The following is an 18,028-nucleotide window of genomic DNA, read 5'->3' as shown; positions in this document are numbered from 1 at the left end:
GACATAGGAATTCGTTCAAATTTTTCTTCAAAATATAGTCCGGCCCCCCACAAGGTCTGAGGGACAGTGGACCGGCCCCCTGCTGAAGAAGTTTGCTGACCCCTGCTGTAGAACTATTAAACTGAAGACAGCCCTCTATAGGGGGGCATTTTAATGTGTAATGTTTTATTAATAATTATTATTTGTACCCCACCCATCTGAGTTGCCCCAGCCACTCTGGGCGGCTGCCAACATTATATATAAAAACGTGTGTTTTTAATATGTGCTCGAAGCTGCCCAGAGTGGCTGGGGGCAACCCAGCCAGGTGTTTGTGAATATAAAATAATAATTATTATTGGTGCCCTCCCCCCCCAAATCCTGGTTATTGTAGTTCAAGAGCAGGCATCCCCAAACTTCGGCCCTCCAGATGTTTTGGCCTACAACTCCCATGATCCCTAGCTAACAGGACCAGTGGTCAGGGATGATGGGAATTGTAGTCCAAAACATCTGGAGGGCCGGAGTTTGGGGGTGCCTGTTCAAGAGCAATGATAGTTACAGTTAGGAGACCTCTTCCCCCCCCCCCAACAATTCCCAGAACGATCGACTCCTCTTCGCAGCAAACTTTAATCCAAGTTATACGACCTTTCTGAATTTTGATCCTGGTACTGTTTTTCTTCCCAGAGGTGTGTTTGTGAAGCTCCGGGAGAAGCACCTCCACCCAGAGTGCTACGTGTGCAGCGATTGTGGAACAAACCTGAAGCAAAAAGGGCACTTCTTTGTGGAGGATCGCATCTACTGTGAGAAGCACGCCCGGGAACGGGTCACCCCGCCTGAAGGATATGATGTAATCACTGTGTTTCCAAAATGAGTGTTTCTCCAGCGCTCCACCAGGCACCACTGTCTTCTGCCTCTGAATTCTCGTCACGGAGGCTCAGCAAGGCTTTTGCCAGTGGACCTTTTTATACCGCTAGTAAGTGAACCACTTCCAATTTTATAAAGAAAATCTGCTCTGTGGGAGGGAATTGCCCCTCTTTTTTTGATAATGCAACTTTCCTTCTGCAACTAAAAATCGGATACCAGAGCCCATGCCACACGATTGTTCTTTTTCTACTCAATAAAAGGAGCTGACTCAAACCGCTGTCTGGATTGTGTTTGATCTGGACTGTGGCTAGCATTGTGTGGACTAGACGCAGAGTAAACGGTATACTGTACACCAAAAGTACTCCTGTCTCAAAGTTAGATTTTTAAGAATCCAGGTCAGCAAAAAAATATTGCCGCACCTGTGTGCTTTTCTGCTTCCCACTTGGATATTATTTACACAAATTTGTTGCATGCTGTCTCAGAGTTCTGCAGTCTCTGGAAAGGGCTCGCTTACTTTAGTTTCATAAAGAACTGCCTGTTCCCTGTATCTTTCTGCTTGCCTTTGTTTTTTGTTATTGCTGAAACAGCACTGCTTCAGAAACAGTTCAATTTTAAGTACTTGCATTAATTCTTTTGGTGCGAAATATTACGATGCAACTCTATTCTTCAAAACTTGTGCCAAGGAAAACATACTTCTCACAGCAACTAATTCCTCCTTTGAGCAAGAACATTAGGTATCCAGAAAACAAAACATTCCTCGCCCAGTGGTTTTATAGCAGATTGTTGTAAAACTGGCTTTTTCCTACAGCAGTAAAGGGCGCAACCTTGCAATTTACATTCATCCAGGAGTGCCAAACTGGGGGGGGGGGAGCTGTGTTTCCCATCCTAAGGAGGTAACCCTGAATTGTCTCCCCTGCCTTGATAAATTTCTTTGGCTCTTTCCTAAAAAATTGCTGAAACAAGCATTACTATCAGGTACAGTGGTGCCTCGCCCAACGAAAGTTTTGCGTTGCGCGAGGCATTCGTAAGACAAAATTTTCTATGACCGCCGCTTCATCTTACGAAGCGCGGCAAAGGAAGATCAGCTGTCAGCGCGGGAAGCTGACAGCTAATCTTCCTTTGCCAGGGGGGCGGAGCCAAAATGCGGCGGTGCAGTGGCTGCCCCTGCCTGTCTTCCCCTTGAAGCCGCCGCGCAGCACCGGGGAAGACAGGCGGTGGGGGGAGAAGTGCTTCTCTCCCCCGCCGCCTCGCCGTGCACCAGCGGCATGAGACGGCGCTTCGGAAAAGGTCTCCGAAGCGCCGTCTCATGTCGGAGAAGGCAGGCGGGAGAAGCTTTTCTCGCCGCGTAAAGCCGGCATGGGGTGCAGTTTCAGAGGTTTCCGAAGCTGCACCCCACACCGGAGAAGGCAGGCGGGAGGCGACGGCGGGAGAAGCTTCCCCTGCCACCTCCTCTCGCCGCGCACAGCCGGCATGGAGTGCAACTTCGGAGGTCTCCGAAGCTGCGCTCCATGTCGGGGGGGGGGGGTCAGGCAAGGCGGTGGCTGGAAGAAGAGAGCTTCTCCCCCAGCCGCCTCGCACAGGGCTTCGGAGACCTTCTCCGAAGCCCCGTCGCAGGCCGCCGCCAGTCCCCCAGAGCCTATAGGAACACATTGATTAAGTTTCAATGCATTCCTATGGGAAACTGTGACTCACTAGACGAAAAATTCGTTGCACGAATTGACCTGTGGAACGAATTAATTTCGTCTAGCGAGGCACCACTGTATACTTTTACATCAACCATTACTGACAAAACCCAAAACGATCTCAAGTTAGGTAGTAAGTAGTAGACTTAGGTTCTCAGAACCAGGCACCCCCAGGTGTACAATTTCAAGCTGGGGTTTATTTTTTGTAGTGCTTCTAGGAGACAACTAAACACGTGGAATTTCAATAACTCTACTACCTTGCAGGTGCTGCTTGTTACAAAACAATTTATTTAGCAAAATTACCAAAAACTGAAATCATACGAATTTAGACTTTGAAACAAAATACACTGACCAAATAAAACTATATAGTGGAGGGCAACTTCCACAGGAAACTATAGCAGCACAGTAGTTGGCTTTCCAGTTTGTACAAAGTCAGAGGATCTAAAATCCAAGGGAGTCAAAGAGCTCTCTCTTCACATCTACACTTTGATACAACCAAAACAATAGTCTGAAAGGCATTTTTGAACTCTTAAAAGCAAAGCAACTATAAGGTTACCGTCAACAGCTGCCTGTATCTCAAAACACACTCTCTGTGCCGACATCTTCAGAGTTTTCTAAAACCTTGAAAGCTCTCATCTTCTCTCTAAGTTGCTCAGAAGTTTTCATTTGGTCTAGGGAGAAAGACACAGTTTATTAGAGCACCCGCACTGAACTGGTGGATCGGGAAACTCGAGTGGGTTGTGGCCTGACCCAAGGTGGGTCGCAACAGGAGTGCTATCGTGCAAAATTAAGAAAAGGGTCCCCAACATGCATGTTTGAAACTGGAGAGAGATTCAACTGAATAGAAAAGACAATGATATATGTACTTACCGATAAGGTCACTCCTGTCCAGCAGTAGCTCTAAATCTTTGTCAGTTATTACTTTTTCTCTTGATCCTTTCACCTCTCTACAGATGGAAAGTGTATATTACTTTCAGATAGCTGAGTTACAGTGCAACCATATGTATTTACTTGAAACTAAGCCCCACCGTTAGGACTACAAGTCATTAAAAGCACCTCCAACATACAAATTCTTGGTTAAATAAGGATAATGCGTATTCGCACAGGGGAAAAAAGGGGGTGGTTCTTATGCTAACTGCTTGGCCACCTTTGTAAGTGAGACATACCTGTCGTAGTCCCTGGATTGTAGCAGCTCAATTAATTCCTTGGGGTCCAAGCAACTCTTCGACTGGTTTATTCCAAATTTCCCACCTTTAAACTGATCTTGAAGTTAGACAAGGGGGAAAAAAAACTTATTTGAGAGAGCGAATGCACTGCTGCTTGGACTTTCTGACAGTATTAAGAAACTTCTGGCCACGGCACTGGTACAAAAGCTATTACTTCATAAACATACTGTGAGGGACAGGGGATATCGCGAAGTCCCTCCCCTCCTGAGTTCAAGCCCGTCCCCGAGCAAAGGGGAAAGCAGGGAGAGTTCCGATTCCAGTGGGGAAGCAGGAAGTCGTGTCCGAGGCTCAGGCAAGGTAGAGGAGCCAGGGTCCCAGGTGGGACAGGAAGGGGCAAGTAAGGGGGGAAGACCCATCCCCCCAACTCCAGAATTACGCAGGAAGAGGAGGGGCAAGAGGATGGGTCTGCCAAAGCTTTTGTGCTGGAGAAAGACGCGCCAAAAGCCATTAGGAGGTTCTGAAACCGACTGACAACATCGCTCCGTGTAAATAGCAATGACTTGAGCACTGTAAATACGCAGCACCAATAAAAGAATAAAATGCAGAGCTGCGTAGCGTCGTTACTCTGAAGTAGTCCACTCCGGCCACTGTGACAGCAACCTCCTAATCATTTTGGGGCTACTTTGGAGTTGCCGGGATGAGCGTGTCAGAGGCGGAGAAGTGGCGGCAGATCGCTGAGCAAGCCCAGCTAGAACTGCAACAGCTGTCGCTGCAGGCGCAGGGGGAATTGAAGGCAGCTAAAGAGGAGACTAAGAAGGTCCAGGACGACCGGCTACAACTTGCGGAACAGGTGAGAGAGCTCCAGGAAAAAGAGCAGCATTTAAGGGCGGTGGCGGTAGACCTCCAAAACAAGCTGGATGCAGAGAAAAACAAGGCGGGAGGGGCACCCCAAGTCCAAGTGCTGCCAGGAAGGAGAGCCGGGACCCTAGTAAGCAAGTTCAATGGAGACCCGAAGGAGTTTCAGGGCTTTGAGACTGAGATTGTGTATGCTCTTGAGCTGCACCACGATGAGTTCCCTGATGATGAGCACAGAGTAGCGTTTATTGTGGAGCACCTTACAGGGGCGGCCAGGGAGTGGCTAAGACCGTTAATTGCAACAAGGAATCCTTGCATGAAGAATGTCAAACTATTTCTAGAAGGTTTGAAAACGATGTATTCGTCCGATAGTCATATGGACCAGACTAAGGAGGAACTTCATAATATACGCCAAGGAAATATGACAGTTCGCGCGTATTGGGCGAAATTCACCATGCTGGTGCACAGATTGGGGTGGGATCTGGAGTCTGCCCCAATGCAAGCGGCGTTTTACTTGGGGTTGCATGAGGAGGTGAAGGATGAGCTCTCGAGAGGTCCAAAGCCCAGTAATATGGATCAACTGAGCAAAGCGGCTCTGGCGGTGGGGGTGAGGCAGGAATCCAGATGGAGCGACAAGCAAGCAACGCGCGCAAAGCGGGCTTGGTTCCCACGGTCGCAGGAGAAGCCACTCCCTCAACAACCCTTTCAAGCCACGCCTGGGGCCAGTCAGGACCAGGAACCCATGCAGATTGATAGCGCGCGCGCGCGGGCTTTTCAAACCCCAGCGGCGCCAAGACGCAAGGAGGGAAGGGGTGGGAATTGCTTTCTCTGCAACTCCCCCCAGCATCTCGTCAGAGACTGCCCACATCGCAGGGAGTGGCAAGGAAAGGCGGGAACGGTTGTGCCCTCCCCCACTGACGCAGCACCACAGCAGGGAAACGGGAAAGCCTGGCTGCAGGAGACAAGGGGCGGCAGCCAGGCACAGTCAGCAGACAACAGCCCCAGCCCACCCACCCGCACAGAGAGGAGCAGAGCCAGCCCACCCCTCCCAGAGCAGGAGTGGTTCTAGAAGTGACGCTCACGCTCCCAAATGGCTATCCATTGACGGTCCTCGCCCTAATTGACAGTGGTGCCTCAGCCAACTTCTTCTCGAGAAACTTTGCAGAAGAGCACCAGATCCAGCTTCTGCAGCTGGATTTTCCTCTGCACGTGGCAACCATTGACGGCAGAGAGCTGCTGGGAGGGGCCATCACTCATCAAACCCCCCCCATGAGAATGACGGTTGGAAGGCACTCAGAGACACTGGCATTCAACGTCACCACCATCTCAGACCCCCCAATCGTTTTGGGCATGAGCTGGCTGGCGCGCCACGACCCCTCCATAAGTTGGCATCAGAGATGCATCACTTTTGGATCGGACTTTTGCCTGGAACATTGCATGCAGCACCAACCAGGGGAGGGGCCTCCGATAGCCACGGTGGCCACCATGCACGTCAAAGGGGGTGAGGCGATACCCAAACCATACTGGGACCTGCAGGAGGTCTTCAGTGAAGCGGAGTCCGACCACCTGCCCCCACACAGGCCTTTTGACTGCCAGATCAACCTGGTGCCTGGGGCAACTATACCCCCAGCCAAGCTGTACGCCATGTCAGACCAGGAACTGGAGGATCTGCGCGCTTTTATCGACAAGAACCTCAAGCGGGGGTTCATCAGAGAAAGCAAGGCAGCAGGGGGCAGCCCGGTCTTCTGGGTGGACAAGAAAGACACGCAACAGCGCCGTCTTGTGGTGGATTTTAGACGGCTGAATTCGGTGACAGAGCCAGTGGCTTTCCCCATGCCCAGAGTGGATGATCTCCTGACAGCGGCACGCAGAGGCAAGATTTTCACCAAGCTAGACCTGAGGGGGGCGTACAACTTGATCAGGATCCGGGAAGGCGATGAGTGGAAAACCACGATGTTCACGCCTCTGGGCTCTTTTGAATATCTGGTGATGCCCTTCGGGTTGCAAGGGGGCTCAGCATGCTTCCAGGCCTTCATGCACCACGTCCTGGGGTCCCTACTCTTCAGGAAATGCTTGGTCTTTCTGGATGACATCCTTATTTACTCCAACGACCCGGTGCAGCACGTGAAGGACGTCAGGGAGGTGTTACAGCGCCGGAAGGAGAACCACCTGTATGTGAAGCTGGAGAAGTGCAAGTTTCACACCAAGGAGGTGGACTTCCTGGGCTACAAGCTGTCAGACAAGGGGCTGGCAATGGACAAGGACAAGGTGCAGACCATCCTGGACTGGCACAGCCCCAGGACGCGCAAAGATGCCCAACGCCTACTAGGCTTTGCCAACTTCTACAGGAAGTTCATCAAGAACTTCTCTCGAGTTACGGCTCCCATCACTGACTGCCTGAGAGGCAAGCAGAAGTTCAGGTGGACACCAGAGGCGCAAGCAGCGTTCGAAAGCCTCAAGAGGGTGTTCGCCTCAGACCAGAACCTGTTCCACGTGGTTCAGGACGCGCCCCTACGCATTGAAACAGATGCTTCTGATAAGGCTGTGGGCGCCATTTTGTTGCAACTGGACGCCAACAGAGAGTGGAGACCCTGTGCCTTCTTCTCCAGGAAGTTGACCCAGCCCGAGCGAAACTACACAGTTTTTGATCGGGAACTTCTTGCGATCCACGCGGCGTTCCAGCACTGGAGACACTTCCTGGTGGGCGCCAAGCACCCCATCCAGGTGTGCACAGACCACAAGAACCTGGAGTTCTGGAGAACTGCCAGGGTGCTCAACCAGCGGCAGATACGGTGGGCGGAGTTCTTCTCGAACTTCAACTTCTCCATACACTACATCCCAGGAGAGCAGAATGTCAGGGCGGATGCCCTCTCCCGCAAGCCAGAGTACATGGAGGAGGAGGCGCCACCAGCCCCAAGGCACATTTTCCCCCCGTCGGCATGGTCCTGCGGAGCAGCAGTGGTGAGCGAGGCAGAACTCACAGCACTGACGGCAGCGGATGAATTTGCCAACCGCATCTTCAGAGAACTGAGAGGGGGGAGGGAGCAGGCAAAAGACTTTGCAGAACGCAGAGGGCTGCTTTTCTACAAGGGTGCGCTGTACCTACCCACCACCCAGCTTCGACGTACGGTCCTCAAGCAGATGCACGACAACCCTACAGCGGGGCATTTTGGAAGGGACAAGACCACTCACCTAGTCATGAGACACTTCTGGTGGCCAGGGGTGAGGGAAGATGTTCGAGACTATGTAAGGGGCTGTACCACCTGCCAGCGGGCGAAGGTGGTCAGAGCAGCGCCACCAGGGTTGCTGGAGCCCTTAGCCACACCACACAGGCCGTGGGAAGTGGTGTCCATGGACTTCATCACAGATCTGCCTTCGTCCAGGGGTAAGACTGCAGTGTTGGTGGTGGTGGACCTCATGTCCAAAATGTGTCACTTTATACCGTGTGCCAGGGCAGTCTCGGCAGAAGAGACAGCCAAACTGTTTGTTGATCACATTTTCAGACTGCATGGATTACCTTTAAGGGTTATTTCGGATCGTGGCCGCCAATTTGTTTCCAGGTTCTGGCGGCGGCTCATGAACCTCCTGCAGGTGGAGGTCAGCTTGTCGACGGCTAGACACCCGCAGACCAACGGACAAGCGGAGAGGGTCAACGCCATTCTGCAGCAGTACCTGAGATGCTACGTCAGCCAGCGGCAAACGGACTGGGTGGATCGCTTGCCACTAGCAGAATTTGCCTACAACAATGCAGTGCACGTCTCCACAGGGGTGTCGCCCTTTAAGGCCAATTACGGGCGCGACCTCAGATCTTTCCCAGAGAGGGAGAGGGAGGAGGAGGAGGAGGGCCCACAGGCTGAGGATTGGGCAGAGGAACTGGAGACGGTGCACCAGCAGCTCAGAGAACACTTGGAGAGGGCCAAGGAAGCGTACAAAAAGGGGGCAGATCGCCACAGGCGACAAGGGGAGGTCATCAGGGTGGGGGACAAGGTGTGGTTGTCCTCGGAGGGCCTTCCCACCAGAGGGAGGTGCAAAAAGCTGGCACCCAAATGGCTGGGCCCCTTCACGGTCACGCAACAGGTCAACCCGGTGGCATACAGGCTGGCACTGCCAGAGGACATGAGGGTGCATCCAGTGTTTCATAGATCGCTGCTGTCGCCGTACAGGGAAAGCAGCAGGCTCAGAGACAGCGAACAAACCCCCGAGGGAGGGGGGGAGAGGGAAAGCAGGGAGCAACTCAATGAGGCCACGGCCATCCTGGATTCAAGGTGGGGGGTGGGGGGCCTGGAGTACCTCATGGCATGGGAGGATGCTCCACCGTCCCAGAATGAATGGGTTCCCGCCACTCAGATACAGGAGGAATTCTTGGTGGAAGAATTTCACGCCCTCTTTCCCCACAGACCCAAGCCCTGGCACATGGAAAGGGAGGGGGAGGAGGAGGAGGCACGGGAGAACAGCTCACCATGGCGCTGGGAAGCGGAGTTTGAGGAACCAGAGGATGAGGTATGGGTGTCGCCAAGATCCACCCAGTCAGAGGAAGGAGCAGATTGGCAAAACATTTTTACCCCCACCAGCTCTGACGCCACGGACTTTTTGGGATTCCCGTCCTCCCAGGCGGAAGGGGGGGGCTCGCAGGACTGGGGGGAGGTGTTCACACCAACGGGCTCGGAGAGCACCGAGTTTTTAGGCTTCCAGTCGTCACCGACACATGGGGGGGGCCTGGGGAGGGGTGAAGGAGAGCTTGGGAGGGGGGTGGATGTGAGGGACAGGGGATATCGCGAAGTCCCTCCCCTCCTGAGTTCAAGCCCGTCCCCGAGCAAAGGGGAAAGCAGGGAGAGTTCCGATTCCAGTGGGGAAGCAGGAAGTCGTGTCCGAGGCTCAGGCAAGGTAGAGGAGCCAGGGTCCCAGGTGGGACAGGAAGGGGCAAGTAAGGGGGGAAGACCCATCCCCCCAACTCCAGAATTACGCAGGAAGAGGAGGGGCAAGAGGATGGGTCTGCCAAAGCTTTTGTGCTGGAGAAAGACGCGCCAAAAGCCATTAGGAGGTTCTGAAACCGACTGACAACATCGCTCCGTGTAAATAGCAATGACTTGAGCACTGTAAATACGCAGCACCAATAAAAGAATAAAATGCAGAGCTGCGTAGCGTCGTTACTCTGAAGTAGTCCACTCCGGCCACTGTGACACATACCTTTCAATTTCGTCTCATTGCACACAATTTATGGATCAGAGTTTTCTGAAACATTTTCCCAACAGGTTTGCAACGTTATATTCAGTACAAGAAAACTTAAGAGTAAATCAATTTGACAGGCACGTTTACGTGGTGGAAACACCATTAGATCCCAGTTGGGATGTGGGTGGCGCTGTGGTCTAACCCATTGAGTCTCTTGGGCTTGGCGATCAGAAGACTGGTGGTTCAAATCCCTGCAATGGGGTGAGCTCCCGTTGCTCTGACAACTCCTGTCAACCTAACAATTTGAAAGCACACCAGTGCAAGTAGATAAGTATGTATCGCTGCAGCGGGAAGGTAAATGGCTCTGGTTTCCGTCACTGTGTTCCATTGCGCCAGAAGCGGTTTAGCCATGCTGGCCACGGGACCCGGAAAGCTGTCTGTGGACAAATGCCAGCTTCCTTGACCTGAAAGCGAGATGAGCGCTGCAACCCCATAGTCCCCTTTGACTGGACTTAACCGTCTAGGGGTCCTTTACCTTTAACCTAAATTCTAGTTGCTTTTAGCCAATTTGGGCAACATTCATGTTACATGGCAAGATCTGGTCTTGGCAACTCGTTCTCCCAGCTAAGTTTGTACAAGTAAGATCCCCGAGGATTGCAAACGTTTGACACGTGTATTTGACCTACAAAAGGAGAAGGGCCATAAGTGCTACTCGCAAACAGGTGATTTTTATTGATTTTTAGGGCAATATTCCCTCTTGGCTAACCCTCCAGGGGCTGCTGGCTGGTGGTGGCCAATGATGGACGGGCCAACGCCCAAACACATGAAGGAAAAAGGAAGTAGAAACTCAAGCCTATCACTGTTTCCATCAGCTGATCAGCGTGTCTATAAATAGTTATGCCCAGGTGTCCAAAGCAGCAGGACGTTAAACCAAAGTAATAGGAAAAAATGCAGAGGCACCTCCCTGCTTGTTCCTGTCCATCACAACCAACACATATCCATTACGTTCCTGAATGTTTTCGAGGTGCTGCCTTTCAGTCAGGAAACTGATGCTGGCTGGATACGGCTATTTTTCTCCTTTTTACTTGCAACCTTGACTCAGCTTATCACAGAGGGAGCTGAGATTCAGCCCCTTTCAGGAGGCGGATGCCATCAACGAGTCTTTTCTCTGCCCACAGAGCAGCACATCTGAAAGCCCCCATCGTGTCTCGAATCTGCACACTAGCCCTGCATCTCTCTGGCGACAGCAGGGGAGACAACGCACATGGCAAGGAGCTGGCAAGAGCCAGAGCTTTGATCTCCATTACAATCGGATGCCACCTGTTTTCTTCTGCCTCTCATCAGCTTGGATGGTGCCTCTCGCCCAACACGCCGAGTGCTAGTTAGCACCATCAAGCGGGCTATAATCTTGTGAACACAAGGCAGGGTTTACTTCCAAAATCATTTTGTCCTGCGCGTCCCAGAAGCCAGGAAACACAGCAGCAAAACTCTGCTCAAGGCAGTGCAAATGGCAACAGCCCTTGTGGCAGAACAGCGGGCAAAAGCTCTCTTAAGTGTGCGGAAAGGATTCATCATTTGTTGCTCTCAATGTCAGCCGATTTAAGCCTGTGGGTTCTACCACGGTACACAATCCGATGCACAGCCCAGCAAAGTTATGTACAAGGTGTGACCGGAAAGTTCGGTGAATGGCCACAGAAATCGAGCAGCAAGAAATATTTGAATATACAATTGGCATCGGGTCTAAGCGTTTCCATGAAGGGCGACAAGCCATCGAAGATGACTCTTGGTCTGGCAGACTGTCGACAAGCAGAACGGCGGCAAATGTCGACAGAGTTCGTGAGTTATTGATGCGAGATTTGCGTTTGTCCGTCCGAATGATGGCGGAAGAATTGCATATTCCATGTGAAATTGTTAATGAGGTTACTGAGTTGTCCCACCCTCCATATTCTCCCAATCTGGCCCCACCTGATTTCTTTCTTTTTCCAAAACTGAAATCTTCACTGAAAGGGCACAGATTTTCCAACATTTCACATGTCCAAGCTGCTGTGACGAGGGAACTGAGAGCAGTACAAAAAAAGGACTTCTCCAGAAGTTTCCAACAGTTCTGCGAACGTTGTCAATGGTGCATTGTATCAGAGGGGACCTACTCCTGTAAGGCCTGTATGTTTGAATATTTCTTGCTGTCCGATTTCTGTGACCATGCACCGAAACTTTCCGGTCACGCCTTGTACATTTAGAGGAACCACATTCTTAACTATTAGCCCAAGAAGGAAAACCTGACAATTTTGGTAAGAAAAATGAAGTTGCTACTAACTTTTGTGGATTATCAGCTTCTCTAACTTCCTTTTGGCAGCAGCTCTCTCCACAATCTTCTGATCGATGGTGTTTGCAGTTACAAAGCGATAGACGACCACAGGCTTCGTCTGGCCTATTCGGTGACATCGGTCTTGGGCCTGGAGGTCAGACTGAGGGTTCTAAGAATGGGAAAGAAGGGAAATGAACTCCAGAGAAAATTAACCCCAGATTAAGGGGTTTGTTTTCCGTTTTTTTTGCAGGCAGTGCCAGCTTTCGCAGAAGTAGTAGTTCTAGCTTTCTGCAAGTTTGGGATTGAGGAAAAATATATTAATATATGGAGCTGCTTTCTGCTGGGTTAGAGCAGTGGTCCACGTAGTCCAGTATTGTCTACTTTGACTAGCAACAGCTAAGACAGGCTTCTCCCATACCAATGGAGTTCACACACACAAAATGTGACTCCTTCTGACTACCAGGAATGCAGAAACCACTAAACATCCGGGGGGGGGGGAAGAGAGATAATAAACGTTTACAAAGCGCTGCTGTGGTGATGCCAGATCTGACTTGCTGCATGCAGACCATGTGCTTTGCTGTCTCTGACATAAGGGCACGCCCACCCTACCTAGCAAAAAAGACTAGCTGGGGTTTTCTTGATTTCACTTTTCTTTGTTATTTCAATCTGATGTGAAGTGCTGTAACTCAACCCAAGTAGTTTAGTTGATACAGAGATTAGAAATACATAACTGCTGAAATTAACATTTGAATTTCTGAAACAGAATCTTCTGAGCCTCATGCCATTCCTTTGAGCTGTTTAGAAGTTGGCATGCTTCTGCAGAACCAGAACAGGCTTTTCATAGCAGAACCCACGACCTGAATTTAAGAGGGACAGAAATACAAATCTTCCCCTCATCGTGCTTCCCTGGAGAACTATTTCTACATCTGCACCAGGCTTCGGAGGCAGTTTGCTGGGCAATGATGAGGGCTGCCACCATAAAACATTTAATTGAGATTCCTGCATTGCAGGGGATTGGACTAGATCACCCGCAGGATCCTTTCCAACTCTGATCCCTGAAGGCCCCCCCCAGTATCACTCAGCACACAGCCCTTGGGGACCAGGGCCCATGGCAATTTATGCATGTCAACATGTGAAACATACCCAGTCACTGTCATAAATGATTACTGTGTCCGCTGCCGTCAAATTAATGCCAAGACCTCCAGCCCGTGTGCTCAGCAGAAAGATAAAAACCTCCGGATCTGTGTTAAACTTTTGTATCTGCAAATGACAGAAACGGTGCATACATTAGGTCAATTTACCTTTAAGATGCCAATCCAACACTCACTAAACAGTGAACCTGCAGGGTTCTAAATCATGCAGGGAGCCTCCACGAATTGTGGAGATTCTCCAGTTCAGAAACAATCGCCATAAAGGGCTGCAAGGATGGGCAAGACGCTGAGCCCTGGGGACAGGGCTTGCCAGTGCACCCACAGACTATGTCACACAAAGACTATCATATAAGTGAAACACATGTTCAAAGGGGACTACAGATGTTCGGTGTAAGACTGAATTTCAACTGCAATATTCCTCACCACCTCAATTAGTCAGGACAGCCTCTACCTAAACATGTCATCAATAAATTTTAAGGTGCAAGCTACCAACTGATAACAAGCAGTACACAAATAACACTTTTCAAGCATCATCTTTTAGAAATCGCAGCACTGAAGTGGGTGGTGAGGCTGCCTCATGCTAGTGAGTTCATAGACTGGGCCAGAACTTGCTGATATCTCTAGCTAAACTCTGCTTCCTTTTTATACATTGTTGACAAAAGTTCTTTGCTGCGATGCAAAGGGAATCTCAGAAGAGTCAAACAAACCAGGATCCAATAAATTTATCACCTACGTTTTCTTCCCTCTCTGCATACGGCATGGACCCGTCTAGGCGACTGAACTCGTACGACCTCAGGTAGCAATAGTCCATCAGAATATCCAACATTTTAGTCATCTGCGAGAACAGCAGCACCTGAACAGAGCAAAGATTCTTCAATAATCTGAACTCGGGTATCCAGGCAAATAACTTCTGGTAACACCACAAACTAACAATACCTTGTGTCCTCGCTTTTTTAGTTCTGGCAGCATGCGATCCAAGAGTAAGAATTTGCCCGAACTCTTCACTAGATCTTCGTCGACCTTGATGCAAGAACACACAATTTAGGACATTCTAAATAAATTATATTTGCACTAGAAACCTGTGGCCCTCTAGTCACTTGTTGGACTCCAACCTGCATTGGTCCCTGATCAGCATGGCAGGAGTGATGGGAGATGCAGCCCATCGGAAGAGCCACAGGTTCTCCAACTCCGCTTTACACAACAGCTTTCCCTGCTCTTGCAATGATGTTTGTATAGATGCTGCCTTCATTTCTTCCAAAACATTTCATCAAGCAATAGCGTCATCAGTGAACAGCTAAAAACGCACTGGCCCACCCTCTCCCACTCCCAACCACTGCCCAGTGGTTCCAGGGTTATTTACCCCGGAAGGTTTTATCCCCTTGTTGGCAGGTCTTAAGAATGGCACCAGGAGGTGAACCTGGAGTTGGAAAGAAAGCCTCTGAAGTCTAAACCACCACCAATAAAAGCCATGTATAAAACACAGTGCAGTGTTTGAATGTTCTTCTTTCTTCTAACAGGCCAAAAATTATAAGAAATGTTGAAGAAAGTATCGAAAGGACATCCGATTGGACTCAAAGTCAAATGCTGAGATGGTTGGACTTTCCAATACAATAAATCAAAGTCAGTGTGTCTTGATTTTCTGAGTTCTGTTTTTTTTTAATTGGGTGGGGAGATAACCGCAAGTAATGAACTGTATGGTTAAATTCAGACACCCCACACACCCCACCAAGGTCCTAGGTTAGGGCAAAGTTCTGGGTTATAGAAAGCTGCTCCATTGTGAGGTTACGGTAGGTTCCTATTCTCTCCTAGCAAATAACTTTTGCACACAAGCAAAGATGAGTAAGGGAACGATACAATAGTGTAGCTTCCCTCAAACAGTAGCCTTGGGCATTTTCAAGTGGGCACCAGTGCCACAGCCTCCTCTATGGACTGCCCTACCCACTGGGCGTGCAATAATCTTCTGGCTGGACTAATGGCGGCACCAGCAATTCTTTGCATAGTGTGCAAAGGTGGTTGGAAGACGAGAGACGTTGTGGGATGTAAGGAAGCTCTCCTGTCCTCTTTCAAAGTCCTGACATGAGTCTTTTGACTGCTCTTCACCCACTTCATTCAGGAGAACGAACTGTTCTCTGCATATCAAATTGCGATGCCATCAGGCGAAGCCCTTCAAACAACTCTGGAATGAACAAAAGCCCTTCTAAGTAACCGATGGAAGGAATTACCTTAAACTGCTGGGTGGCAGCGTCCAAAGGGTATTCAATAAGGTATGGGTGGTTGCAACACTTCCTTAGTAACATCATAATGTTCTGCAACTTCAGGTTGATTTCCGAATCCAAAGGTGTACTCATTTCTATTACTGGCCTTGCAAACGACAAGCGAGTTTGTAAGCATGACGGAATCAAACGACAATGCAAACTACAGCTGGAATCTAGCTAAGCCCACAAAAGATACTATGCTGCTAGCAGCCTGTGTTTTCACAATGGCCGTGGAGCCACAGCGAAGAGATACCAGCCTCTTAGCAAGATAGCAAAAAAGGCATTCCATCAAACAGGCCAAGAGCTGGTCTTCCTTCCTCTGCTGGGAGCACAGAAACCAAGTGTGTTTGCAGAAGAGGGATGGAGAGGGCAGCCTGCTGGGAGGGATGATATTGGTGATACTATCTCTGGATTCAGAGGTAAGGCAAGTAAAGGATTGCTCAATCATCTGTACAACATCACATTTTATAGAGACAGTTTATTCTCCAACTCTCTACTGTGACGGTTCTTTGTAAACGCCACAAGTTTAAGTGGAAATACACAAGCCATGGTTAGAGAAGTACCTCTCTTTTTCAACTTCCTCTTGCATTCCAGCTATCATCTGCTCCAGCCGATCAGGAAAATCATCTTCATCAAGCTCACGGTAACTAGCCACCTTCCGACTGCGCCGCTTTGGTCGGCCTGAAGAGCTCAGCTCAACAGCTTCTTCCTAAATAGCGGAAAACATTGCTACGGTTCACTGTGATGCATTGGGGGGAAACCCCCAAAAGCAGCTGTGTTAAGAAAATAGGTTACGTCCTCCAAATGAACTTGTTTCTAACTCTCTGTTCCGTGACAAAAAAAAAACAGAACAAACCTTTTGAACATTCCATAATGAAACAAGCATCACTGGGGTTTTTCTTTAGCAGAAATGCACACAATATTCATATTCTCTTATTTTGAGAACCTTTGCTCTAGTGTTTGGCTCAAATTTCAGAGTCAAATACAACATTTTTTTTTAAAAAAACGAATGTCTTCAGAAACAGAAACAGATGGCCCACCTGCAGTTGCAGAGGCCAAAATAAACCGATTCAAGGCCAAAATGTAGGTTGATATGATTAGGATAACCTGGGCATCACAACACGCACCTGATTGTTACCCAGCAGCTTTTGAATGGTCTTGTTTATAATGGCACTGTAGAAAGTTTCTTGCTTCTTCACCAGGGGCGCATAGACCACGACTTCACGTTTGGGAGGAACTTCTAGAGCGATATCCAATTTCAGTCGTCTCAGTAAGAAAGGGGTCAAAATCTAGAGTTTAAAAGAGTTCCAAATATGAAAGTTTCCAACAACTCAAGCTTAAATAATAGAACACTGCTGGCTAGACAGGGTTTGTGCACACTGCCATGTGCTGTGTTATACTTCTTTGTCCGATTATGGGGTTGGGCAGATCCCTTATATATGTTGCATAATACTCAAAAAATTTCTTTAAAGGCACAGCACTTTAAAGAAGTTTTGATAAAGAACACCAGTTTAACCGTATGCTAAATCTCCCTTGGTAAAGTGAAGCACTCCTCTGTATTCACCATTATAGTAACAGCCCACACAATGCAACTTAAGTATGGTATTTTTAGCCTATGAAGGGCGATAAAACAGGGAAAAGATGACTAATTTCAAAGGGTATCATGTCCCGCACTGCACTGCACTATGAAGTATTATGTGTAGCTGAAGGAAAAGGTTGGATTTCTACCCCAGTATGCTCTTACATCCCATGAGGCCCAGTAGACGTGACCAACACTGAATAAAAGCGAAGAGACTCGCAAGGAACTTTTAAGTCGGGGGTTACAAACCCACAATCCATGGGCCGCTTCCACCCCCACAGGCTCCCAAAATTTGTATACATATGTAGGCACACATGAGGTTAAGGCAAAATAAAGATGCAGTACATACAACACATCAAAAATTAATGCAAGTGCAAAATTTTACAATTAAAGCCAAACGTTTTAGAAAATTTAATACTCGTAGTGTCCAAAAGGAATCAAAAGTCAGTACCAGCTGAATCTGTTCAGTGAGGCTAGTCCAGAGTTGAGGCCCAACAAAGACTAACAGTTATTGTGGCATTTGCTTTTGAATTTGTGTGTGTCATAGTAAGTTTGTCAAAGATGCCACAAGATGTTTTTGCTTCAACAGACCAACAGGCTACCATTCAGACGATTCGCTCACTTTAAGCAATCGGAACAGACCTGGTGCAGCATATTCAAGATGTTCTGTTCTCTTTCCTTAGCAACAATGTCTTCCGCTATTTCAGATATACTAGTGATGTCAAACCAGGACTCAAAGCTGTGGCGAAGAAAACAAAATTGGGAGACCAATTTAAGAACTGGTGAGATGTGCAGTTGGGGTCTGTGCTGAAGAAAGCAAAGGTCTGTACAGGTATAGGGTATCCAAATCTGCACATATTTGCTGCTGCCCTAATTTACACGGCTTCTTAAGGGAGGTAAAAAGAGGAATGCGGGGAGCTGGAATGCTCAATCGCTAGTGAGAAAGCCTGACAACCTCTCCTCACCCCTTCCTTGAAATAAAAGCTTCCACACCTCTTAAAATCTAGAAATTTGATAATCAAGGCA

The 18,028-nt window shown here is 49.0% G+C and overlaps 2 protein-coding genes across 4 annotated transcripts in view; one reads left to right on the top strand and one right to left on the bottom strand.

The window, feature by feature from the left end:
• PDLIM1 (PDZ and LIM domain 1) overlaps nt 1-973 on the top strand; it is a 32,897-nt gene extending 31,924 nt beyond the window's left edge. For both annotated transcript variants that reach the window (XM_035137847.2, XM_035137848.2), the window contains one exon: nt 661-973. In XM_035137847.2, coding sequence (XP_034993738.1) covers nt 661-847 — 187 coding nt within the window. In that variant the 3' untranslated portion in view covers nt 848-973. The remainder of the gene's footprint in view (nt 1-660) is intronic.
• A 1,585-nt stretch (nt 974-2,558) lies between these two features.
• Nucleotides 2,559-18,028, bottom strand: part of HELLS (helicase, lymphoid specific) — a 38,802-nt gene continuing 23,332 nt past the window's right edge. For both annotated transcript variants that reach the window (XM_035137841.2, XM_035137842.2), the window contains 11 exons: nt 17,645-17,741; nt 16,551-16,712; nt 15,987-16,132; nt 15,391-15,529; nt 14,105-14,188; nt 13,902-14,021; nt 13,161-13,277; nt 12,027-12,186; nt 3,689-3,785; nt 3,393-3,469; nt 2,559-3,193 (listed from right to left, as the gene is read on the bottom strand). In XM_035137841.2, coding sequence (XP_034993732.1) covers nt 3,099-3,193; nt 3,393-3,469; nt 3,689-3,785; nt 12,027-12,186; nt 13,161-13,277; nt 13,902-14,021; nt 14,105-14,188; nt 15,391-15,529; nt 15,987-16,132; nt 16,551-16,712; nt 17,645-17,741 — 1,294 coding nt within the window. In that variant the 3' untranslated portion in view covers nt 2,559-3,098. The remainder of the gene's footprint in view (nt 3,194-3,392; nt 3,470-3,688; nt 3,786-12,026; nt 12,187-13,160; nt 13,278-13,901; nt 14,022-14,104; nt 14,189-15,390; nt 15,530-15,986; nt 16,133-16,550; nt 16,713-17,644; nt 17,742-18,028) is intronic.

Source organism: Zootoca vivipara, chromosome 5 (assembly GCF_963506605.1).
Source record: "Zootoca vivipara chromosome 5, rZooViv1.1, whole genome shotgun sequence".
In the NCBI taxonomy this organism is placed as follows: Eukaryota; Metazoa; Chordata; class Lepidosauria; order Squamata; family Lacertidae; genus Zootoca; species Zootoca vivipara.
Note: the sequence above shows the minus strand (reverse complement) of the source record. Positions and strands in the feature narration are given on the sequence as shown.